Below are 26,614 nucleotides of genomic sequence, written 5' to 3' on the forward strand. Positions count from 1 at the left end.
ATCAACACAAAGTGGTATACAATTGTGAAGCAGACAGAAAATCATACATGGTTTTATTTTTATTTATTTTTTTTACAAATAAACTGAAAAGTGTAGTGAGGAAAATTATTCTGCCCCCTTTTCTCTGACTGTAACCAGTTGCCTTCAGAAGTTGCCTGATGATTGCTAATGGCTGAATAGAACCATGTGTGTAATCTAATCTCAGTACAAATACAGCTGCTCTCTGACGGCCTCAGAGGTTGGTTAAGAGGATATTGGCAAGCAAACAGCAGCATGAGGTCAGACAAACACACAAGACAGGTAAGGGATAAAGTTGTGGAGATGTTTAAAGCAGACTTGGGCTATAAAAAGATTTTCCAAGCTTTGAACATCTTAGTTATCACTATTCAATCCATCATCTGGAAATGAAAAGAGTTGGGCACAACTGTAAACCTACCAAGACAAGGTTCTCCACCTAAACTTGCAGGCCCAACAAGGAGAGCACTGATCAGAGATACAGCCAAGAGGTCCATGGTGACTCTGTAGGAACTGCAGAGATCTACAGCTCAGGTGGGGGAATTTCTCCAAAGGATAACTATTAGCCGTGCACTGCACAAATGTGGTCTTTATGTAAGAGTGGCAAGTAGAAAGCCATTGTTAAAAGAAAACCATAAGAAGTTTGCCAGAAGCCATGTTGAGGACACAGCAAACATGCGGAAGAAGGTGTTTAGGTCAGATGAGACCAAACTTGAACTTTCTGGCCAAAATGCAAAACACTATGTGTGGCGGAGAACTAACACTGCACATCACTCTGAACACACCAACCCCTTCTCTTCAGCAAGGACAGGGAAGATGGATGGAGCCAAATACAGGGCAATCCTGGAAGAAAACCTGTTGGAGTCTGCAGAAGACTTGTGACTGGGGCGGAGGTTCACCTTCCAGCTGGACAATAACCCTAAACAGCCTTAAAAGACTTGCATCTTGAATTGCAGAAAAAGGTGGTTCCACAAAATATTGAATGATGGGGGGTGGTGGGGGGAATACTTTTAAAATATGTTGTTTTCAGTTTATTTGTATAAAAACTGCAACTGTATACCCCTTTGTGTATGTCTTTCACATAAAATTCCAATAAAATGTATTTATGTTTGTGGTTGTAATGTGACAATATGTGGAAAAGTTCAAGGGGTGGGAATCCTTTTGGAAGCAACTGTATATTGTACTTGGAAACTTATTTTATTTTACTCCATACTTGTAAAACACTCTCCTTTTTAAAAGAAAAAAATAGTCCACTACATCATAAGAAGTATACTACATCTGATTTCACACCCTCCATGCAGTCAAATATTTAGTCTGTTAGCGTCTCCCTTACCTCCCTAACCTCCTTAATCCCACCAACACGTCTTCCATTGAGGAAGCAGAGCCAGAGAAATTCAGGTCGAGTTCTCCCATCTCTGGTGCTGAGGTCACCGAGGTGGTTAAAAAGCTCCTTGGTGGCAAGGCCCCAGGGGTGGATGAGATTCGCTCAGAGTACCTTATAGCTCTAGATGTTGTGGGGCTGTGTTGGTTAACACGGCTCTGCAATATTGCGTGGACATCGGGGGCAGTTTCCCTGGATTGGCAGACCGGGGTGGTGGTCCCGGTATTTAAAAAGGGGGACCGGCGGGTGTGTTCTAACTATGGAGGAATCACTCTCTTAAGCCTCCCTGGTAAGGTCTACTCCGGGGTTCTGGAAAAGAGGGTCCATCGGATAGTTGAATCTTGGATTCAGGAAGAGCAGTGTGGCAACAACACGATCTGGACGTGGAACACTGGATCAGCTCTATACTCTCTGCAGGATCCTGGAGGGTGCGTGGGAGTGTGCCCAACCAATCTATATGTGCTTTGTGGACTTGGAGAAGGCATTCGACCGTGTCCCTCGGGGGGTCCTGTGGAGGGTACTCCAGAAGTATGGAGTACCGGGCCCTGTAATAAGGGCTGTTAGGTCTCTGTATGACTGGTGTCAGAGTGAAGAGAGAGCTAAGCCAAAAGGCAGACCCCTCGATTTACCGGTCGATCTACGTTCCTACCCTCATCTATGGTCATGAGCTTTGGGTCATGACCGAAAAAACGAGATCCCGGATACAAGCGGCCAAAATGAGTTTTCTCCATGGTGTTTCTGGGCTCTCCCTTAGAGATAGGGTGAGAAGTCCAGGGAGGACTCAGAGTGGAGCCACTGCTCCTCCACCTCGAGAGGAGCCAATTGAGGTGGCTCGGGCATCTGGTTAGGATGCCTCCTGGACGCCTCCCTGGTGAGGTGTTCTGCGCACATCCCACTGGGAGGAGACCCAGGAGAGACTATGTTTCTCGGCTGGCCTGGGAACGCTTTGGGATTCCCCCGGAGGAGCTGGGCCAAGTGGCTGGGGAAAGGAAAGTCTGGGCCTCCCTCCTGAAGCTGCTACCCCAGTGACCCGACTGGGGTAGCCGAAGATGATGGATGGAGGGATGGATGGACATTCCCCCAACACACATATGTAGGGCACAAATTGGGAGAGAGGTAAAGGCACCGGGGGGGTGGGGGTGGTTCTGTCCGACAGGGGGCTGGGCTACGTTGGGTGCCCCCTGTTTGGCCGTTCAATTTTTAAATACACTTAAGAACAGCATGCAACAACATGAAGTTTGACCAGGCACGGGGTCTTTCTCACACCCCTGTTCTCCGATTGCCATCCGGAGGTTGGGGAAATGGAGGAACAGCTCTTGTTGGCCAGCCCGTTCAGTTCATGTTGGCCTCCTCTCTGGGTGGGTAGGTCGGGGTTTTACGGTGCCCCCCCCCATCCTGATGATAGTGTTCACCCCGTGGGTCTAAATACCACTCTGTGGTGCCGGTACCTGAACCAGGGAGTATAGGATGTGTGCGATGAATGTGAGTATTTATACTGTGTCCCTTTTTTTATGTCTAAGTGTTTACATGTCTTTGGCTCCTCACAACCACTTTTTTCTTATGGATAAACCTTACACACCTACAGGTGCTTGGATTAAGTTGCTTACAGACTCACTTTTGTACAGAAAACCCTATTATTAGCTTAGCGGTTTGTACCTAATATTTTACCTGTTTATTTTGCTTCTTTTTTTACATCTCCCTTTGCAAGTGTACCTTTCAGTTTTTGTGTCCACTGAACATGAAATAGTCCCAGAATAAAATCTAATAAAGCTTTAGGCTTTAGCAGAGCACTATAGTGAAAGCAGTAATGCTCCAATTGTTAAAGTCAAATCTGTTGGGCTCTATTGACAGGATTTGATTACAGTTTGTTGATTTCCGTTTCTGTGTGTGCTTTATGCAATCTGAAACCCAGGTTCTCAGTATGGTTAAACTCAAGGAAGTTTTATGAACACAGCTCTGAATTTAATGACCAAATGGAACCAGAATTTTGGAAGACTTTTTGATTCCCATCTATATTTATGGCAGCGTTTATGGTATGGTTGCACAATATGTCAAATATATCCTCATTGCAATATTCATAATGCAAAGGACTGTTTAGAATGCAATAATTACCGGATAATATATTTTAAGTATTACAAACTTGCATTTCTTGTGCTAATGCAATATTTTTTTACTCCCTGGTAAAGTGTTCCGGGCAAGTCCCACCGGGAGGAGACCCAGGGGAAGACCCAGGACATGCTGGAGGGACTATGTCTCCCGGCTGGCCTGGGAACGCCATGGGATTCCCCCGGAATCAAGTGGCTCGGGAAACAGAAGTCTGGGCCACCCTACTGAAACTGTTACCCCCACGACCCGACCCCGAATAAGCGGAAGAGGATAGATGGATGGATGGATGTTATACATACAACACACAAAAGCGGTAGAAAACCTTGTTAGTGAAAATATGCCAATGGATTTCTGTTGAGGAGCCGGCTACCCTGGCTGTGAGGCGTTCATCAGAGGGACAGCCTGGGGATAGATATCGGCTCTGTACCGACTCATTTTAGCCATCAGCGCTCTGTAAGGCCAACCTGAGGGTAAAAGTCTGAATAACCAGTGACCAGGATGAGTTGGGTGATAGCTATGTTAACTGCCCTTTTACTGGCACTGGACCTGGAAAGGTAGTGATTTAAGTCAGTTGGGATGATCCTCTCTGCAGTTCTAATCATTCCTAGCACAGGGTTTCTCCCAGCGTATTAAGAGCCTGGCAGGGCGCCAGGCTTTACTTGCCCCCCACTAGGCTAATCGTCCTTTGTTTATTTGCGTCTACGTTTGAGAGCAACATAAAACAGTTATTAAAGTTCTTGTCCAGGAGAAAACCACCCGGTCTAAATAGCTAACAACCTAGCTGTTACTAGTTCGACACACACTACGTTCATGCTGCACCCCTTCTTCAAACTGAATGATGCAACTCACCCCGCACTTTCCCGTTCTGCATATAACCTCATAAAGCTTCAGAATAGTTAATAGTCTGCAAATATAATTATACTTTCAGAGTAAAATTTCACATACTTGTTCAGAAATAAAATTCCAAATTTTTCCAGGCTTCTCCAGAACCCTAGACTGAGCTAGTATCAATTCTACTTTTTGTTTTAAGTCTTTCACGATTGACTAAATCTGTTTAAGACCAAAGGTTTTAAACACCCTGGTGGTCCAGGTCTTATCATTTATACTTTACCGATTGCAGGAAAGCTCAAACTCATGCAAAGGGCTAAACTGTCTGTCAAGTGTTCTGTTCCGAACCTTGGGCCACAGTTTAAACTTGCTGTCCGGCTGTTTAGTACTTTCAGAGTTTTGTGGTTTACAAAAACACTCCACAGGCATGGAGTATAAGTATATCCTTATAAAATAATCTGTCTTATGCAACCTGGCAGAAACGGATAAATGACTGAACAGGATGAAGGCTGCCTCAAGCGCAACTGTTTAGCCAAAGATTGTGCCCACAACACAAAAAAAATCTTGCTGAACCTCCTCCATCATAAGGTCTTTCATGAGGAGGTTTAATCTAATTATATTTTTCCACTTGGTTTCTAAGGCATGCTTGGAGAACAATATCAGAGAAGACCATAAAAGCTTCAAGTATTTTAGGAATAAAGCAATACAGATGCCTGAAGTTTAAACCTATTTAAAAAAACAAACAAACAAATGAAACAAAACTCACTATCGTCTCATTTTTTTTTCTATATTACTTTTCATTCTTTTAAGCAACTCTGTAAAAAAATATCCTCAATATTGGGCCATCTATAGATTGCCTCAAACACACCAGCTGCTTTTCCCAGGTCTGTATCTTCTACTGATTTTTATTACCGCATGCTACTCTCAAAACTCCACGGTGTAAAAACAAACTACCAAAGGTTAAGTAAGTCCATTCCAAATTCAACTTAACCTTTGACAGACAGAGAGTTACAAAGTCAGATTGACAAGCCTCAGCTGATCAGAAAGACTGTAACCAGCAGATTCAGCCATCATAATTTCAAACTATAACATGAACGGGGCTTGGAATCGCTTGAAAGTCTGTGACTTGATGCAATCAGTTGAGCTTCTTTAGAGAGAGAATGTGGCATTATAAACATATTTTCAGTGCACTGCATTATAACTACAATCAACATGAAATTATGTTTAAACCTTAATTTGAATCTGTATATTTGACAGATTTGATAGATCTGTTGTGAATCACTGCTTTATATAAAAAAAAAACAATTTACTTATTCAGCAATGGCTTAGAGCAGTATACTTTTTAGTTTAACTGGTTTTACATGTAAACTAATTATTTGATGAAGGTCCCAGTTCATCAACAAACCAGCCAAACTGCGTGGTAGGGGGACGTCTTGGAGACCAGATTCTAAATTAAAAAAAATATGTAAATAAAATTATCTATGTGCATTGTCTGCATCTATTGCATTGTCTCTGTACTGAATTGTGCTATATAAATAAATTTGCCTTGCCTTGCCTACCTGCCACGGATTCTTTCACATCTGAAATTAAATTGTAATGATATGCCATTAACAATAATAATTGTATCACAAACCCACTTTCATGTTAACAATTGGCCTATTATTATGCTAATAAAATCAAATAGACAGCTAAATAACATTTTCCCATTTATTCATCAATTTGTATACTGTTTTATGACCCAGAGCATTATATTTAGCCTTTTTCTGTGATGTTAATCGTTTACACAACTGTTATACAGTACAAATGTTTACATAAAAACAACTGCTCAGCTAAAAGACTTTTCCTACACTACATTGTGAGCGCTTCGAGAACTCCAGCAAAATATTTGTAATCATGCTTCTTCTTTTTTCATTCAGGCTTTTATTTCAAAATAATTAAGATTGTTGATGAATGAGCGAAACGATAAATCAATGAAAATGAGTTGCTGTGCCATTACAGCCATTATGAGAAAAATAAAATTAGATTGAATTGGCAACATGTGACATGGGAGAGGAATCAAAATGGATTGTGAGCAAGTCATTTCACATGTCCACGCAGAGACATCCCCTCACAGAAGGGGATGCCTGCTATGAGCCTAGCTCAGCTCTCTTTATTACACACTTCTTAGTGTTGCCAACTCAGCGACTTTGTCACTATATTTAGCGACTTTTCAGACCCCTCCAGCGACTCTTTTTCAAAAAAGCGACTAGCGACTTTTGGAGACTCTTACGTGAAAGCACGTATCGTTCATACTCTTGTCCTCCAGCGGCAGGTACTGCCGTGAGCTGCCTCCTCAGTCCCAACCCCGTTCTCCCGCTACTGCAGGAGTCCCTCTCAGCGCTGCAGTCAGAGCCACAGCATGTTTACCCTCAGCGTCCAGACTGCAAATGAAGCGCGCATGCGCCAGGATTGACGGCGCAGGTTGATTATAAATAACTGATTTTGAAATATTTTATCTTAAATAAATAACGGCTTTTGATTCACGCAGCCACATGTTCATGTTTTACCGTGATTTGTAGGCTCCTTAGTGGACCAAAAGAGAAAAAAGAAAATGTTAAAAAAAGTTGAAGAGAAACAAATTGTAACTCCGCCATAGTGTCTCTTTATGGTTCATTTTGCCGGTCTCAAACCCTGGGTAAAGGAGGAGGGTTAGTATTGTAATAAAATAAACATTAATAAAAAATAAAAAAATAAATAAAATAAAATAAAAATAATAATAAATAAACATTAATGGACAAAAAAAAGTAGCTCTATATATTTTGAGTGATTTTACTCACTTTTTGTCTCTCTCTAACAACGTTATTTCTCCCACAGCGTCAATAACATGCACATCACATCATGTGGCAGATTATGGAAATTAGGCGATGACGTCATTCAGCGACTTCTAGCGACTTTTAGACCAGCCAATAGCTACTTTCCTTACTGAGGAGTTGGCCACATGGGCCTCCATGCATGGCCTTCTGTGAAACTCATCTCCCATCGCTTCAATGGACAGACAAAGGTGGAAATTCTCGTCCTCTGCGGAGCAGAGGACCTGACTGGCATCGAAGAAACTGCCGGCCGAATCAGAGTTAAGTCTTAACTTCTGCATCAGACGCCGGAGCAAAGAATCCCTTTGCCAAGACCAGCTTTGTTTATTCTTCTCAGCTGTTGCAGGAAGCTGATTCCAGACAATGTCGAGCGGCCAAAAGCCGACAGAGGACTCAGTATCCCAAACTGAGAGCTCAGAGACTGCAAGCAGGACGTCTGACCGGCCTACCCTGTTCCAAGTACGTTTCGGCTAGCCGCAGAGCCGCTAGCCCGCTGCTAATAGAACCAATGTTTCCCTGGACCACTGCTCTCCCTTGGATGGCCAAAGTGAACTGAACTCACACAAGGCACTGACAGGTTTGGCAGAGGATGAGCAGGGAGAGGTAAATGGTTGTTTGGAAGGTTTGTGTGATGCGGTCACATTGTGTTTTTACATTGGACACACGGAGCTAACCATTGTAGCTCCCGCTAGCATTCTTCGAGCCATGTCATTTCTGATGTAATTCAAGTGTGTTTTCATGGTTATAACAAACACTATCTCCACAAGGGTTTCATAAATTGATTGGATATTAATGTTTATGTTATTCGGCCCAGTCATTACGACGAAAATAAAGCCGGAGTATTTTAAAATTAGTGCCGAAATCCGCTAGCCTAAATACTATTAGATCCCGGTAACTTCCGGTTTCTGGATATTCAACTACGGTTCATTTCAAACATAAGGTTTGTTTTGTTTCGCTCCACCATCGTTCGATTGGTGCTATGAGTGTTATTGCCGCATTAATATGGAATAATAATGTTGATTTAAAGGCGTTTTGTTTAACTTTAGGTTTAACTGATTTTAGCGACCGATCGCTACAGCGACCCCTAGCTCCCAGAATAAATCGCATTAATAAAATCAAGTGTCCCTAATGTTAATGATTTTACTGAGAAAAGTATTCTTTAAAATGTTATTTTATCAAATAATGTTTTGTTTGGCTCAGGATTTGCATTGTGAATGGGTTGAAACACATACCAAATGTTGTTCTGAATTAGTTAAGCTAATTTAACCATTTCATGCTCTTTAAGATGAACTTTGGTGACAGGACTCAGTCAGGAGAGCCATGCTTTTTTGCTGGCTCTGCCTCTGTCTGCTTTTCTCCGCAGGTGTTTCCAGTTGACTGGAGGGCGGGGCACGCACACCGGGGATTGGTTCAGCAGCGCCTGATCATGCTACAAGAACTGCGTGCGGACAGCAGGAGGATGCCAGAGTGTTATCAGTTGTGGTATGACTGCAGGCCACTGTCTCTGTTCCGAGATAGATTCCCTCGAGCTAACCGCTTACTTCTGTGTCTCCCAGGTTCCCTCCCAAGTGCTCTCGTCTCCTTTCTGGAGAACCCTCTCGAGAAAACCTCCACTCTGAGTCCACCTCTCGGATTCACCTGTGCACCCCGAGCCTGTCTGGTTCCCCCTACTGTCCTGGATCGGCAATGCTGCTCGGACCACCCTCCGCCTACGCCCCCGGTCTCTGGAGCACCTGCCACCATCTACTACAGCACGCTGAGTCCTTACCGTCCTCCCCCGGTCCGGTTGCCGCGTCCGGTGGTAAGCTTACGTACCTCAGATCGTTTCCCCTGTGACCTTCTTCATCTAATCGTCTCTCCTTCCCTTTAGTGATTTATCAGGTACTGGTCCCGTCATTCCCTCATCACCTCCTGAGCGATCGTTACCATCATGACCGTTAAATAAACTGCTTAAACTGATCTCTGCTGCCGAGTGTGTTTCTGCATGTGGGCCAAATATATAAAGCCAAACATGACATTTGGTTCTTTAACTCAAATAAGATGTCATATCATCAAATAACATTTAGTTTAACTCAGCATTTGCATTGTGAATGGGTTGAAATACATGCCAAATGTTGTTCTGAATGTTCTTTAAGATGAACTTTGGTTCTTTGACTCAGATCTGCAGTGAACCAGGATTCACAGAATTATTCTGATGATGCTGATGATCAACCACTTTGTTTTTTTCTTTGTTTCTTTTTGGTGTGTACATAGTTCCTTAGCTTAGCTTCTTTATATCTTCATTTTTCTTAGTAGTTTTAGTTAAGTTTCACTAGCCTCGTAAAGAGGATTTGTTGATTGAAATATAGTGTTCATTCGCATAATAAACTGCATTATATAGTGATGTTCTCTGGATGTTCATTTTATTTCTGTTAATAAATTCTTGAACTTGAAGAGAAGTTGTCACTCCTTATTCTACACGTGTGCAGAGTTTGCTGTTAAAAGATTGCCAATGCTCGAATCATCCCTTTCAACTATTGTCCTAATATCAGCTGATATTCACCAGACAATACCTAACAGACAGAGAGTTATTTATTAAACATTAAATAACTTTAAACAGTGTGTAATTGCACAACAGAGTGAACTGGTCTTATTTGTATAACTGGCTTTGAACACAATGTCGTTATCTCTCCCCCTCTCTCTTTTCATTAATATCTAACAAACGGCAGTAAAAATTAGAACAAGAACTTGAAATCAATGATTTAATGAGTACGAAATGTGACGCTATGCGTTTATGCATGGATGCTCTTTCTATGAAAAGGCGAGTGTTGGGAAATGTCGACCATTAACCACAATGTTTTCAGCAGGGTTATAATGTTAAGTATATATGATCTCACTCAGGCATTTGAAAACTTTGACAGAGACTTCTCTGTCTGATGCTGCGGATAACGGGGCAGAGGAATATCTAAACTTGAATGAATGCCTTTTAAATATCTAAAGACTTTTGAGAGAAATTAATAGTATAGAGCGAAATTTTTATTCTTAAATACTGAAAAACCTGGGCTGTATCCGAAGGTGCATTTTTCTCATCCAGGCCAAGGGCAGGTACTTTTGCAGGTACTACTAGCAGTCTACCGACTTGTATGTAAGCATTACTATTATATTATTACTTTTATGATCATAATTATTAGTCCAAATAACAAGGAACTCACCAATGTGTTTTGTTTTCTGCCCATTATTTTGGCTCGTGCTAATGCAGAAGAAAATCCTGTCATGGCCGCTGCAGAAAGTCCAGCCAAGGTTGCTCGGAATAGTTTCATTGTTGGCATATTGACAGCGACATATTGACTGAACTGAGTCATCTTTTAGCTGGAGCCTTTTGGGTATAAAACAATGGCTGTTCAAGGAGGCAGGAGCCAACAAAAAGGTAGAATGGTCTAAAAAGAAAAAGAAAACGCTGAGGAATTTTAAATGACATATTTTTCCTAAAATGGTTAATTTAGAAGGTTTGCCGGGATTTCTATCACGTAGCACCTCTGTAAAACTTCTCTGCTTCACCTTCTTTGTACGGATTCTTGTTCAACCAGATACTGAGAGATATTTTGGATTTCAACAACATAAATTTAAAAGGATATTCAGATTAGAAAAAGCATTTTTCTCTGCTTTGAGCCATATTCATCCAGTAATTTAAGCACAGATTTTTAGACCTTAGAAATATTTCATGGTGTATTCCCTTTATCGTGGTACCAGAACAATTCAAATAAACCTTGTAGTTCCATAGATATAATCAATCCTTTTTTGGGTATGGCATTTTTAAGCTGAACTGGAGGAGGCCTAGGATATTTAACATTTGCACATTCTTGAGATAAGGGCAGTGAGCCTCCTCTGGCTAACAGTGGAGCAAAGCTACTGGAGTTCTGCCAGGTACAGTCTGTAACCAGGTGCTGTCCCCCCCAACCAGGTGCGCCCCCCCCCCAACCAGGTGCTGTCCCCACCCCCCTTCATCAGATACGAGAGGACCAAAACTACAAAGGTACAGAATAACGAACAGGTGAAATGACCAGCACGCCCACCCCATTACTACTGATAGCTGACACTGGGAGCTATCAGCTATGGCTAACTGAAACAAGTAAGGTTAAAAAATAAATTTTTACATGCTATACATTCCAATACTGACAAAAACAAACCAGAGAACGTGAACTAGGCTGATGCTCAAACATTTCTATTCACTTTATCGTTTACACTGTCAAGAAGTTTTCCAATTCTAGTTGTTCAGATGAATCGACAGTCCACGTTTCTTTCTAGGGTATTATTACTTCTAGTCAAGGTTATCTAGTCTGTTTTGCGGTATATAAGTTATTTTTTCACCAAACAATGATTTAAATGTCTACTACCAATTTGTTTTTGCACTGATCAAGACAGTAGAAATACAGTAAGTTATATTTATCTGATCTATTTCAAAGAACCCTATGTATTAAAAGAAATGTCTGCAGAATCAAAAATTGTATTTAATATTAATTACTTTTCTATACATTTGTACCAAGCTTGAAATTTTGGTATATTGACAACAACATCAATGAATCACTAGCCTTTGTGACTGAATCACATACTGTAGCAGCAGTATGCTTTACAGCTCTGCCTTTACATCCCTTAAAATAAATACATATACTAACCTCCCCCTTCCCCTCCCCTTTAAAAAAGGTTTCAAAGACAAACGAGAAAAATGAATAATTTTAGCGGGGCCTAATTTTACAAGGGTCTGAGTTAGCTGGGAGGAATCTTCTTAGCTGCCCTGGAAGATCTTTTAACCAGCTGTGAAAATGTACTGAACTGTGACTAAAGAACCTAGGTACATACCGAACCATCATTTTTGTGTGCCTGTAATGTGCAGTCCGAGCTGGCCTCACAACCAAACTCCAGTGAAAAAGTGTGGGTTTTTTTCCATTTCTTTTTTTGCCCGTACGTGGATATTACCCAGGTTGATTGAAGGCAAGGATATTTGCTGTCCTCATTCCCACAGACCAAGAGTATACCTGCTCATTTACCTCATTCGTATCTTTGGTATATCCCCTACATCGCTGCTACATTTCCAACCAAGAGGTTGGAGATGTAGGTTTTGGGGGTATAATATGTGTTGTGCACTGACGAGGCCACGTGAATGTCAGAAGTGAATACCAAAGCACCTGCTCAGGCGTGGTCAGCTTTGTTGCGTTGCTCAAATGGTCAGAAAACGGGTTATCTTTCTACGTAGGTTGTCTCAGAGCACACCATCAAGCAAACAGCATTCCCCCTTCACTCCTCCCCCAACTGATGCACCAGCCGTGAATCCGCTAGCATGTCTGACTGCTCCACTTGAGAGGAGGAAAGCGAGGAGCAGCAGCCCCAGATCAGCCTCACTGTATCACCTCCAACATGAGGTAATCACTCCTGAAGCCATGGAGCGTAAATATCCAATATTCAACCTCAAACTAACTTCACAGCAGTTACTAAAGAGATCACAGAAGAGTGTCTGAAGTTCATTTATGGAGACTTTACTGAAGACTGCTTCCTGGGTTTAGAGAGACAAAAAGTGAGTAAAATTCAATTCAAGTTCGGGTTTTTGAACAAACGGATAAAAAAAAAACTTCTGTTCCAACACAGCAGGTGGCGACCACAACACTGTCATTACCTACAAGTTTATATGATTTCTAAATGCTGTCAAATGGCATCCGGCTGCGTAACGTTTCCATGTTGGGGCAGTACTGCCGCAGCGGGCTCCCCACCGCATTTTCGTCTGAGACTTTGTATTGCAGCCCCAATGAGTTGAATTGTGCCTCCAGGTTAAAGCCTTTGGTCAGCTTGTCCTCGCCTGTCCAACATCCTCCAACACAAACACTTCCACAAGCCATATAAAACATAATAATGGATTTGTGACACGCCATTTCACAGAGAAGGGAGGTGTGGATGGAGTTTTCCAAATGTGGTTGTAGCTGCAAATCACCACCGCAACCGACCCTTTTACTGAGGAGGGACATTAGGCCTGACAAAACAACAAGCTGCCGTTATATTTTTTATGACATTTTTTGGAGAATTTACATATGTAGCTATATCAACTGCGTAAAATGGTTTATACAGTGATGTCATGGCACCATGGAATAGCAGCAAAGACCAAAATAAACATCCAAATGCTAAGAGAGCAAAGCACCAAGGCTGCCACCCGCGACATCATCTTGTTTAAAAATAAACACAAGTGCTGCGGTATGTATACTCTCATCCATTTCTAACCCTCTACTTGAATTAACAGGAGAATGTACCTATTCAGCATTCTGAAGGTTTGCCGTTGTAGAAACAGGTGAAGCACTTGATTGACCTGTTTGTCACGATCCATGCATGACTGATCCAAAACAAGGTCTGACTCATCCAGCTACATTCCAGTTCCTTTTAAAACTATTTAAACCTGAACAATCCAAGCCGCATCGCATAATACCAGGTATAGGTGGGCTGTGAATTATTAATACTTATTGACACTAAACTAATATCCAAGCCCCACCATTCCATGCAAACACATGTAAGCTATGTGCTGTATTACCCCATAGGAGGATTCAGTACCTGCACGACGCCCCGAAGCACAACCAGCCTTAATGTTGGTCTCTGACAGCTCGCCTGATGCTGCTGTTAACTTGTCATCTGGTTAATGACAGTAGCTGTGTTTATATGCAAAAATTTCCTGTTTAGATTGAAATATGTTGGGATTAAAAGGTAAGAAAGTATCCCAAAGGCACCGCTTATATGTGCTCAAAATCAAATAATTGAATCATGACATGCGCTTACTTGCACCAAGGTTTATTCAAAGCAGAAACTCTCTGACTTTTGCAGTCAAATGTCCTTAAAACAACCTCAGATGTTTTGTACTTCTGTCCGTGCATGGGGGAAAAAAACACAGAGGAGTGTTGATTCTGACTGTTCTGAGCACATAGAAAGGACTTGTGTCAGGTTCTGAGAGTGGTTGAGGTGTAATTGCTTTCCTTAATTAAGCTACAGGCTCAGCAACTCATGATGTTGCTGTTCCTAAGTTACAGGAAGAGAGAGCAGCAACATTATCACCCCTCAAAGTTCTGTGACTGAAGGAGCAATAAGTAATGACACCTAGTGTTTCAAATTGAAACAACATGCAACCCTCCTTCCCTCCTGTCACAGGGTTACAGGTTGCCAAGTCAAGAGAGACGAGGATGCTGCAAAGCTAAATTTAAGATGACAAGTGAGGACTATTCAGCCAAAGTAAGTTCAATTCAATTTAATTTTATTTATATAGTGCCAATTCATGAAACATGACATCTCAAGGCACTTTACAAAGTCAATTTCAATCAGATTATACAGACTGGGTCAGATTATACAGATTGGTCAAAAAATGTCCTATATAAGGGAACCAGTTTGATTGCATCAAAGTCCTGACAAGCAGCATTCACTCCTGGAGAAGCGTAGAGCTACAGGGAGAGTCGTCAGCATTGTACATGGCTTTGCAGCAATCCCTCATACTGAGCAAGCATGAAGTGACAGTGGAAAGGAAAACTCCCTATTAACAGGAAGGAAAAACCTTAAGCAGAACCGGGCTCAGTGTGAACGGTCATCTGCCTCGACCGACTGGGGGTTTGAGAGGACAGAGCAGAGACACAACAAGAGAGACAAAAAAGCACAGAAGCACACATTGATCCAGGAATCTGTTCTACATTAGATGGTAAACTAAAGTAATTTGTTATATTTGAAAAAAAAAATTTGCCCACTGGGATATGGATATCCAAAACGGGCCAACTGCCTGCCACTAACAACAGCCTATGCCGTTTCCTCAACGGTCAGTTGCTGCTGTGAAATGCGGTCAAATCTGCTTCCCCCCGACCCTAATGAATCTTTACTTACACGGGATAGATGATGTTGTATTTCTCTAATCTACTTCTGGTCTGCTTCTCTTACTGGCTTCCATGTTAGCAGACTGCTGCTCTTTTGCCAATATAAAATAGCAAATGCTGAGCTCTGTGTTGACAACTCAGGGAACTCTCATATGATTGGCTCAGGAACCAGGAAGTAAACACGGGCTACACACTGCACAAAGTAGTTCCGCACGGTACCTCTTGGTTTGAAAGGAGAAACTTTTGACTAAAACATTGTTGATGGGGAGGACTGATTGTTTATAGGGAATGTTACTTCCAGCCCGGGTGACAAATGAGAACGATGTGGTTGATTTTACAGTAAATACCTTATTTATTGCACTTACATTTTAATTTGCTGGTAAATAAATGGGAGAGAGGGGCAGGGCTTTAAACTAACTTTTCAAGAATCAATGTTATTAATTGTCAATATGTAATCACAAATAGGATTTTGAGACACTCAGAATGCACTTATAAGACACAGACAGATTGCGATGATTTCGATTCAGAAAATCCTGTGATTCATTAGTTCCCCTGGCCACTGGGTTCATGAGCAACAGCTTCGAGTGGTATCACGTTTTACGGGCGGGACAACGCGAATGTAAATAAAGTAAACAGTTTTCCTGCAGTGTTAATACAGGGGCAGACTGGGACTACTAGGGATTTCCCCGGTGGGCCAGTGGTTCAGCCCATGGATGTCTTGTCGCGCGACACGCTCTCTTTGCAGCAGCATGGCACCTGAAACCCCTTCCCTTCTCTTCTCTTTTCTTTTTCTCCTGCTCTCCACTCAGGCTCTGCTTGGCGTGCGGCCGTAGAGTGAACCTTTCAACTCAAGAACCAGCGCGACAGAACTGACCAGCAGGTATCAGAGAAAACTTGTCCAAGCCTGGCCAATGAAAACCTTCTTTGTCGCTTAGAACTCAACAGTCAAAAGTCTCTTCCCAATTAAACCTCCTAGTCTGTCCCTCCCGTTTATGAGAGAGATGGCCAGTACTGTGGCCCAAGCTCGTCATGTCCATCACTGTCACTTTGAGCACCATTAAATAGGCTCACATAGGTGAAGTGCACTGAAAAGTTGAGGTGAAAAGAAAGCCCTCCAGGAAAGTCCATCTGAACTTAAGTCAGATGTGCTAAAAATGCTGGCGATTGATAAGATTATGGTGTAGCATAAAGGAGTCTGTTTCTGCAGAGGTTACTCATGAATAATTTCATTTATAAATACAGTAGCTCTCCAGTTCTTTATTTTGTCAGACTCAAGTTAAGTTTATAAGTTACTTTGTTGAAAGAAAAGAAACTGTGGCTTTGTTATAGTTTCCCTTATAGAGGCTATATACTAGGGCTGGGTGATAAGGCTTAAAAATAAAATGTCTGATTTTATTATACCAAATCCGATTCATCCATTTTTCCTTCCTTTTCCTTTAACAAACAGAAATTAAAGGCACTTGCTATTATGTCAAGCATTTGGTATGGGAGTTGACCTGAATTCAAAGTGCAACTAACTACAAGATGTGAAACAAGATGGCGGCCCTGCCTTAATAAACAACGACAATATAACTAAAAGTTTGCTGCTATTAGTTCTACACAATGAGCTTAGAACAGGCTTCACTTTACTTGTGCAACTTCAAACTAACTTCAAAAAAGTAAACAAATAACTTAAAGTGCCTTGTCTTGTGTTCAAAAAAAGTTTCTCTTTACAATATTTTACAATATATTTTCCTAAACATATTCAGCATTGCATGTTATTCTCTAGCTCGATGAGTGAATCTGCATAGCAAAATTGAGATTTTCCAAAAATTAGATCTTCATAAACTGTAAATTCATGTTAATAGATTAAATCAATTTATTGCCTAACCCTGATATATACTGTATGCTCTTGCTGTATATTATAGTGGCCATCTGGGAATAAAAATCATCACATTAGCTGTAACTGATATACTTGTTTTTCATTAACCATTCCTCCAGGCCTGTTTATCTCCCTAGTTCAGCACTGAGTTCTGGAATACTTTTAGCGGTCGCTCTCCACATTCATTACAAATATCACTGCACTAAAGCTTTACTTTCACATGTGTTACTGTTAAAAAACGATGAGAAATGTTTGAGTTTCTAAGAGGAATGGAGAATAATTTAGGTTTACTTTCACTTTACTTCAGTGATAATACATTACTTTTTGTACTCTATACTGATATTTAATGATACATGCACTGTTATACTATAGCTGTATAGCTGTTCATATGGACAAAATATAAATAAATATCTAAAATGTAATGATGTGTACTCTACTCCTTTTTTCAACATAAATCAATATTGAAACATTTAAATCAATATCAAATTGAAATTGAATCAAAAGGTGAGGTTCTTAACAATATCCACCCTTAGACACAAATTAAAAACACTTATAGTAAAGCAAAAAACAAACATCTATACAGGACACCATCAAAAATGTAAAATCTTCAAAAGAAAAACAAAGTATTAAACATCTTTGTGACTTTTCGAAGAAAAATTAGAACCCCTAAAGAAGATATCAACGTCCTTGGAGGAACAATATGTACAAGGAAATGCAGCATGCAGTGTTTACAGGAAGTGCAGCTTGTGCTGAGAAAAGTCTGTGTATCTTATTTGATTGTCAGCAGGGCGTTTTCTCTGGTTGCTTTGTTATTTCCAGTTTCTTTCCTTAGGAGCACCAGGACAAAAGTGAGGTGCACCCACACCGAACCTGACGCTGCAGTTTTACAGCTTATTTGCTCTGTTAGTCCAAATGTTGTATTTTGGAAAAAAAATGATGGGAATAAAAAAATAATTAAATAAAATGAAAAATCGATTATTCAGTTATTTAAATAGTGGTTAGTTGCAGCCCTACATCTATTACCGCTTTTTTAATTGAGCAGGACTGAAGGGACAAGGATGACAGGTGATAAAGAGGAGGATGTGAGCTTTATACTAGCCTGAGTAAACCAACCAACTATTTACATTTTGTAAATAAAAGGCCAAATGAAATGTTCGTTTCAGTTTTAGTTTACCCTTCACTTTGTGTTCAGTGTTAAGAATTTTTTATTTTATTTTCACTGTTAGTGCCTTGCATCAGATAATAGAACAATAAAGTCTATGCAACAAAAACGTTTCCCTACCATTTTATCAGGGGGTGCCTTACCCTCCCAATAATTTGGATTTTCCTTTCAGTGATAAATCAAAACACTATAAAGGTTATAGTGTTTAGAACCAACCCATCCCATATCCTGTCATTAAACAAACTAAAAAGCCCCATGTTTGGTGTCTTGTGAACAAGACACCAAACATGGGGCCTACAGGGTTAGGGGCCTACCATGTTGATGTCACATGATGAGAAGGAAAAGAATCTGTTGTTTTGTAGCCATTGATGTAACATATCAATGTTTGTAACTTGCCAGACATGTCTGGAACTGTAGATGCAGGTTGATGGCAGCTGATTTTTCCCAAATTAAAAGTGGCCCATGTGGCCTCACTGATTTATGATCCATGGGTTGACCAATCAGAACATGAAAAGCTAGTTTTTGGTTTTGTACTTCCGCTGTGACTGAGTGAAGGTTGTTAAAACATCAGTAAAGAAACTTGAGAGCAGTGTTTAGAAAAGAAAAAATATATAAACCTGTTAGATTCAGGAATTACTAGAAACCACACCAAAGCTTACAGAGTTATTTTTAAACAACTGCCAGTGAAGACGATCCTGTTGAAGGATGCTCTCAGACCACCTGAGAGAGGAGGAAGAGATGCAGCCAGTGAAGGTGGATGCTGGGCTAGCCGGAGGGCGAGGGAAACGGACAGCAGTGGGAGAATCAGGCAAGAGGAGGCATTGAGTTTGGCCTTTATAACAGTGAGCCCATGTTGTGTGAAATTTAGTTCCTCTGAAATAAGATACCCTGCAGCATTATGGCTTTATGAACAAAATAACAACAGCCCGACAGGAGGATTCTTCAGCCCAAAGATGTCAAGGTTTTTTTGTTGTTGAACCTGTGGCCCCCAGTAAAAGAATTAAACGTGTTCTCGTTTTTGACCCAGTTTTCTGTTTTGGGTCGTTTTTGTGCCAAAATAAGTACAGTCTTCTCTAATTTGAGTCTTGTTCACTTGAACAATAGTTTAACCTAACACGCAGTCAGTCTTACTAAAACTTTTTTATTTACTGCCACAAACCACTGGAAGCTCAGTCACTGAGCACGACAAGTACAGGATCAGAATTCTCTCCTTATTTTTATTAAAACCACTTTTCTAATGTAAACTATAAAACATTACTGGATAAATAGAAAAAAAGTCTAGCAGAGTTTCCAAAGTTATTGAAATAGTTGAAATAGGTGAGAGAGAAAAAACCCAAAGCAATAAGCCAAAACATGATGTGATTGGTCTCTGTTCTAGATTTAGGGAGAACAGATTGTTTCAGAGAAAAGGAAGGTTGAAATATTCTGTTCCCCTGTAGCTTTAGTAGAGAAACAACTTCAAATGTAGAGGAATAGTTGTGGATGATGAGTGGAAGACATTAGTCATCAAGCATGAGGTGAGAAAGAGTCAGGAGGAGCCTGCAATTGATGGCAACTAAAAAAAAATAATGTGATACCTGCCATTCAGGCCATGTCACTGTAGCGGTGCTGCTCAAATGTACGCATGTCTTTGCACGTCCATGTAATCTTGTCAATAGATCTCAGGGTACGAGGAGAAAAAGCTTCTACTTTAAGCTGTTCATGGATTTCTTTAATCCCACCATTATGTTTAGTAATTTCTTCCAAAAACTGCAGCATTTTGATTTAATCCATCCGAATGCAGTATTTGCAAGCCATACTCTGATTGGATGGAGAGAAAAAAAAGCTGTCTGTGATTGGCTGGTGGAGTGAACAGTTTTTGAAGTCGCGATCGCAGAGACGGAGTCGAGCGAGCGGAGAAACAGCCGAGCGAGCGCACAGCTGGTGCTGAGCGTTGAATGAGCAGGTCGAGTGTGAGCAGACGCGGAACTGAGCGCGAGGATAGTGGGTGAGAAGAGTTTATCAGAGTTGAGTGCGTGGCAGACAGGTTTAGAGCATGCGTGCGTGATGTTTAAACACTGAATACCTGTCTCACCGCTCGCTCGGATTGGTTCCTGCGCGCTCAATTCAAAGGCACAGATATAACTCCATACCACCCAGGGCTTAGCCCCTAAGACAGTGTTGCTGGCCAGCGCCATCAATCAATGACTTCAGCTATATTTGTTCCATTTTGGAGGATTAAATGTTAATATGGTTTATTAATAGTATTAGACTCTGTGTTAGAGATCAGAATGGCAAGAAGTGACAAATCTTCTGTGCAATGAGCTCATTATCTTAAACTTCACTTAAAAACTGAATGAAGATGTTGCAGGTCTTTATTGTTTTCCTGCAGTATTTGAAATAACCTGGCATTTTAGCAGACACTGAATTTAACTTTAAGAACCAGAATTTAACTGAAAATAAATAAATGTCATAGATGACATTTTTCCTGCCATAATCATCAATTTATTACATTGTTTGTGGCAACGGTGTAATTATTGATTGATTTGTGGTTAATAAAACTATAAATGCTATTAACGTTTCTGTTTTAAGTGTCCGGTTAGTACTGTGAGACTGGTTTTGTTTTTAAGATAAGATAAGATAGGCTGTATTGATCCCACATTGGAGAAATTCACTTGTCACTTTTTGCTTGTGTTCTGATATGTAGACAGCATAAACTGGTAGATCCTTCCTTCCTTCCTATCAAGATTCCTTTGATTGTTAGTGTCCGTTTCCCTTTGCAACCGGGAGGTGAGCAACACCTAGCAGGCGTGTAAAGGACAGAGGGGAAGTGATGGACGGGTGTGATAATTTAATAAAGAAATAGTTTCCATGTCCCAGGGTTCTAACAGCACCTCTGATGCCAAATGTGATTTATTTTGTGTTTTGTTTTGTTCTTGCATCACACAGGGATTTGCAACATGCTATGCCAATTGTGTAAATTTTGGAAGCATCTGTAAAGTTGGAGAACAGCTGCCACTGGTCTGCATCTAAAACAAGTGTAATGGGAGCTATTGGAGAACCAAAGCAACTGCTATTATTATTTTTTTTTTTTTTTCAGAAATTAGAAGATGTGGGACTGTGCTATGTGCCATATTCGTTCAAAACAATGTAAGGTTGTGATGTTTGTCTGAAGGCTTTGCTAGAGCCAATGAGTCAGAGAGCGGCTGAGAGCCCAGGGAAGCTGTGTCCAGCGCGCTGCTCGGTCTCACCTTCTGCTGTCGGCGGGCCATGTCGGTGGGCTGCTTGGCGTTGAACGGGTAGGAAATGCACCGCAGCACGAACACGTAGATCTGCAGCTTGGTTCTCCTCTCCTTTTCCTCCTTCTGGGCGCGCTCTCGCTCCTTCTTTTCCTCCTCATCGTCACCTGCAGAGGGGGAGCCCTTCGCACCTCTACCGGGGGCGCCTCCAGATTCGGTGGACTGCAGCCGCTCACCGCCCGTCCGCCAGACGTTTCCCCCCTTCTTTGCCGCCGAGAGGACGGACGGTTTCCTCTGAGGCTCTCGGGCAACTTCTGGGTCGGACTCCGCGCCCGTGTCTTCGCTAGAGGAAGGGTCCAGCATGGTGACCAGAGGCAAAGCTCAGCTCCAGACTAGCAAAATCAAACGGGAAACTCCTGTTAGCGCCTGAGTTAGTTTGTTTGCTCTGGTTGACGTGGCGCTGCCGTCGGCACTTCACCTGTCACCACCGGTTTCCTGCTGGAACAAGTGCTGCGTTTGGAGTCACGACCCGAGTGAGCCACTGTTCCTTGTGACGACGTCAGGCAGGCAGGCGGAGTTTTCCGGGTTAATATGAAGATGTCGCCGCACGAGCTTCGTTCCTTCACACGCAGACACAATGTGTTGGTATGGCAGCGCGCGCCCGCTGCTGCCTGCGTAGAGCTCGAGACACAGGTGAGCAACCTGTGGCTGCGAGCAGAGATAGGCTGAGGCTGGAGCACAGTGAGGAGGGGTCACTTTGTTTTGTTTTTTTAAACCCACAACAAAAGACACACAGGCAGTTGAAAATAAATCTGTGCTGGGTAGAGATAGACGCTACTCCCTTTACCTGGATTCAATTAAAAGATTGTTTTCTTTGACTCGAGGTGGATTTGACTGTTACAATGTCGAGGTTGTTTTTGTTCACCTACATTGCCAAATGGAAGAAGAGAGAAAGAGACAGAAAGCTGACAGTAGCGACATATCGAGTCCATGGAGCCAAAAGCTTTGACTCAGATAATAAACACGTCCCTTCAGTCAGGTGTTTTCCCCCAGTCTCTAAAAACAGCAATTATCAAACCACTGCTTAAAAAGAATAATTTAGACAAACTACTTCTCCAGAACTACAGGCCCATCTCAAACCTCCCTTTTATTTGTAAGATTATTGAAAAAGCTGTATTTCAGCAATTAAACACCTTCTTAACGATGACCAACCGCTTTGATGTTTTCCAGTCTGGCTTCCATGCTCATCACAGTACAGAGACCACCCTTATCAAGGTGTTTAATAACATCCATATAAATACAGACTGTGGAAAAACCACAGTGCTGGTTCTGTTGGACCTCAGTGCAGCAGCATTGATACTGTTGATCACTCCATTCTGTTAGAACTCCTGGAAAACTGGGTCGGCCTTTCTGGTACAGCTCTCCACTGTTTTAAATCCTACTTAAAGGACAGGGACTTTTTTGTGTCAGTAGGTAACTTTACATCCCAGACGACAAAAATTATATGTGGGGTTCCCCAAGGGTCCACACAGCTCTAAATCACCATGTCACAAGGTGACTATGGACCAGTTCAACCACTAAGAAAATGCCTAGAAGAAATCAATGAATGGATGTGGCAAAACTTTCTTCAATTGAATAAAAACAAAACTGAAGTAATAATTTTTGGACCAATAGAGGAGAGATCAAAAGTTAGCGCACAGCTCCAGCTGCTTCAGCTAGAAACCACTGATCAGGCCCGAAACCTGGGTGTAGTGATGGACTCAGACCTGAACCTCCAAAAGCATCTAAAGACAATAACAAGGTCGGCTTTCCATCACCTGAAGAACATTTCCAGGATTAAAGGACTAATGTCTCAGCAGGATCTGGAAAAACTAATCCATGCACTTATTTTTAGTCGAATTGATTACTGCAACAGTGTTTTCACAGGTCTGCCTAAAAAGTGGATCAGACAGCTGCAGCTGATCCAGAACGCTGCTGCTCGTGTCCTCACTAAGACTAAGAAAGTAGAGCACATCACCCCAGTTCTAAAGTCCTTACACTGGATCCCTGTATCTCAGAGAATAGACTTTAAAATACTTTTGTTAGTCTATAAATCCCTGAATGGCTTAGCACCTAAATACATCACAGACTTGTTATCAGTGTATCAACCCTCCAGACCACTCAGGTCGTCTAGCTCCAGCCTACTCTGCATACCTAGAACCTACTACTTGCTTTTCTCTGTGTTTTTTTCCCTGTATTTTGATCATGTAAAGCAATTTGCCTTGCCTTGCCAAAAGCTAATGTATTTAATTATGACAGCAGCTTTATTTACCTGAGCAAGGTCACCATGGTAACTCATGAAATCTGTTTACTGGCTGTCAAGCATATCAAGCTCACTGTTGTCTTGTAACATAGAATTTAAAAATTAAAGTTTATGTCATGACACGCAGTTTAAAAATCCTGATTAGAATGAGATTTAAACTTATTTTTGGGAGACGTACTGAATTTATGGATCTTAGGGTTTTAAAATCAAAAGCATCCCACTATACTGGGCAGACTGTATTTTTTGGAGCCACCTCCATCAATGTTATTTATTAATTGAAATCTGAAACGTACCAAAGTTACTAATAAAAGTTAATTCACATTTTACATAGTGTAGTCTTTGGTTACGAGAAGTTGGGTCTTTGTATATCAAAAAAAGTCATGTGTCGTATATTAAACTGTCTATCAGGCAATTTTTTATTACCGTATTTATTCGTTACTACAAGGCTCTGTTAAATGCTACTAAATTATCCTTATCTTAACCATTGCGAATGTCATTGTTATGACATTAGTGCCAGTAAATCTCCAATAAGTGTCAGCATTGCTTTGTAAACACAGCAAATAAATGTAAGCAATTACATTTTGTAGAAAATCTTAATTAGCAGCAGCATTTACTGAAGAAACCATTTAGCATGCTCCACTCACGGATAATCTTCAGCCTTCCAGCATCTCAGGTCTCCATCGCAGCACGTCTTGACAGCCTGATCATGATATTGTGGAGAAATAACAAAATGTATACATAGGATGAAAGAAAACTGTTTGAGATTTGAATATACTTGATTTGTTCTTGAAATTTAATTTCTTAATAGTAGAAGGTATAGCCATATATTATACATTTAATTGATATGCATTTTACCTTTAATTTTAATATTCATTTTACTTATTCAGATTTGGATTTTTAAATGGAAAACCTACATTTACAGATTTCTCTTGAGTTTTGATCAGACAAAATCCTCAATAATGTCTTCAAAATCCAGGGAGGTTGTAAATCCATTCTCAGGGCAAAGGCATTCAGTTTTTTTTTTCTGTTACTGTTGCTCTCTGGTGTGTTTTCACTCGTTTCAATAACAAAAGTGATCGTTCTCCTGAACAGTTTGCAATTGGTAATGTTAGAGACATGCCAAGGCAAATGTCTGCATAGGGAAAGCATCCTTCAAGCCTAGCTCTAGGAACTTCTTTTACATGGCCATGACTGATTTTTCCTCTTTAACCATTGAGATGAACTGGCAAAACTTTGCAGTAAAGTCCTCTTGAAGATCCTGAGGGTATATTTTCTTCAGATTTTCTGTGGCTGCATTGATTTGTTTAATATCCATAGATTTTGTTTTAGTTAGAAAAACAAATTTCTCCATAAAAAAAAAAATTAGTCTTTGCTATTCTTGTGACAAAAGCTGTGTCTCATTTCGGCGGCTGCGTCCTTCGAAGGACGCATTTTAAGGCCGGTGACGTCACAACGATGCGCGGAGGCTGTCCCATTTGGCAAAAATTCTGAGGATGCTTAAAATGCAGCCTTCAAATGCGTCCTCCTTTTCCCCGAATTCTGAGGATGCACCGCTACTGTCCTCAGTGGCCTCGCCTGCCATAAGATTTCCCGAGGTGCTTTGCTTGCTTTTTTTTAGTAGTTGAAGAAGAAAAAAGAAGGTGGATTTTCATCAAGACTAATGGAAAGCAGCAGCAGCGCTGGCAGTAGTGCTGAGTACAGCTTTAAATGTAAGCAGTTTGTTTTTATTTTTTTAACTGAACATCTATTAAAATACATGACAGTAACGGAGCCACCGGAATTTGTAGGACCAGCTAAAGCTAAAGCTTAGAGCTAATCTGTTGATACGAGACGTTCAGCAACATTAAAAGCCTTCATAAAAATGTCACGATTTTTTATTTTAACCTACATCTTATTGTAACTGTGCTGATAGCCGTGTCCCTCACAAATCCGATCAATTTATTCTCATACAGTTTATTACAAATGATTAGCACTGCCAAAGCTTAATGCAGCTGAAGAAATTACATCAGTCCAGCTGTACTGGGCTGTCAATACTGCAAAAGTTTTGTTTGAATACTCAATAACGTATAGTTAATTTACAGTACAGTATAATAAGGCTTAAAGTATAATTCACTTGAAGAACAATACTGGCGTAATTATACAGAACAGTCATTTTGCCTGTTGACATAACAGAAATATGCTTTACATGTCATTTTGTTCTAGGCAGCAGGGAGCATACAAGAGGAGTTGATAAAACTCCGTGGGCAAAATAACCACCTCTTTACCGGGGCCAGAAATACTGCCGCAGTCGGATGGAGGTAAGAGTTGAGGCATAATTCCATATACATGTTGCATTTGTATGTAAAAGTCACACAAGTTCAAAGAAGTCCTGTTCAAACACCAACGTACAAATATAATCTTTTGATCACATCAAATGATGCCCAGATGTCACTTTTTTTAATCTTATAGTTGTGATAGTAGTGATCCTTGTGTGTTTATCTCTTCTCGTTTCTCTTGTTTAGAACAATCCTGCAAAAAACGGGCCTGGAGGGTGAAGTTGAGCCACAACAGGCCAAAAAAAAGTGGGACAACTTGAAAAAAAAAAATACAAAGTATGTTCAGGTTTGGCTAATGTAATGAAATACACACACACACACACACACACACACACATATATATATATATATATATATATATATATATATATATATATATATATATATATATATATATATATATATATATATATATATATATATATATATATATAATGGAGAAGTACTTGCCATCTTTAACTTCTTTTACAATGGCATTGTTGTGCCATCAAGCCATGATGAAAAATCAGAATGGGTTGTAAGCAGAGGAATTTCAGACTTTTTCAGGCACCAAGAACTACTCCCATCCCCTTCCCAGCAGGGTGCCCTGCTATGAAGCCATGCTACACCCACTGAGCTATATAATACACTGGAGTGCTGATTTTGCCTAAAAACTGAAGTCACTGGCCGCCACCTTGCTACTCCCTACTCTCACAACAAAAAGCAGTTTTCTGGC

At 40.9% G+C, this 26,614-nt stretch overlaps 1 protein-coding gene and 1 long non-coding RNA gene across 4 annotated transcripts in view; one reads left to right on the top strand and one right to left on the bottom strand.

Moving 5' to 3' along the window:
• The window catches only part of LOC118565316 (calcium-dependent secretion activator 1-like), a 34,674-nt gene extending 12,674 nt beyond the window's left edge, over positions 1-22,000 (bottom strand). Inside the window, exons 1-2 of one of the 3 annotated variants that reach the window (XM_036145536.1) lie at positions 21,761-21,996; positions 21,164-21,674 (exon numbers count right to left, since the gene is read on the bottom strand). In XM_036145536.1, the coding sequence (XP_036001429.1) occupies positions 21,184-21,645 (462 nt within the window). In that variant the 5' untranslated portion in view covers positions 21,646-21,674; positions 21,761-21,996 and the 3' untranslated portion in view covers positions 21,164-21,183. Of the gene's footprint in view, positions 1-21,163 lie in introns of those variants that run through there. The other 2 variants (XM_036145546.1, XM_036145538.1) reach the window with 2 other exon arrangements.
• Positions 22,001-25,790: 3,790 nt separating this feature from the next.
• Positions 25,791-26,158, top strand: LOC118565328. Its single transcript, XR_004932311.1, has 2 exons — positions 25,791-25,881; positions 26,086-26,158. It is a non-coding gene; the product is annotated as an uncharacterized LOC118565328 (long non-coding RNA).
• The last annotated feature ends 456 nt before the right edge of the window (positions 26,159-26,614 follow it).

This window comes from Fundulus heteroclitus, chromosome 2 (assembly GCF_011125445.2).
Source record: "Fundulus heteroclitus isolate FHET01 chromosome 2, MU-UCD_Fhet_4.1, whole genome shotgun sequence".
In the NCBI taxonomy this organism is placed as follows: Eukaryota; Metazoa; Chordata; class Actinopteri; order Cyprinodontiformes; family Fundulidae; genus Fundulus; species Fundulus heteroclitus.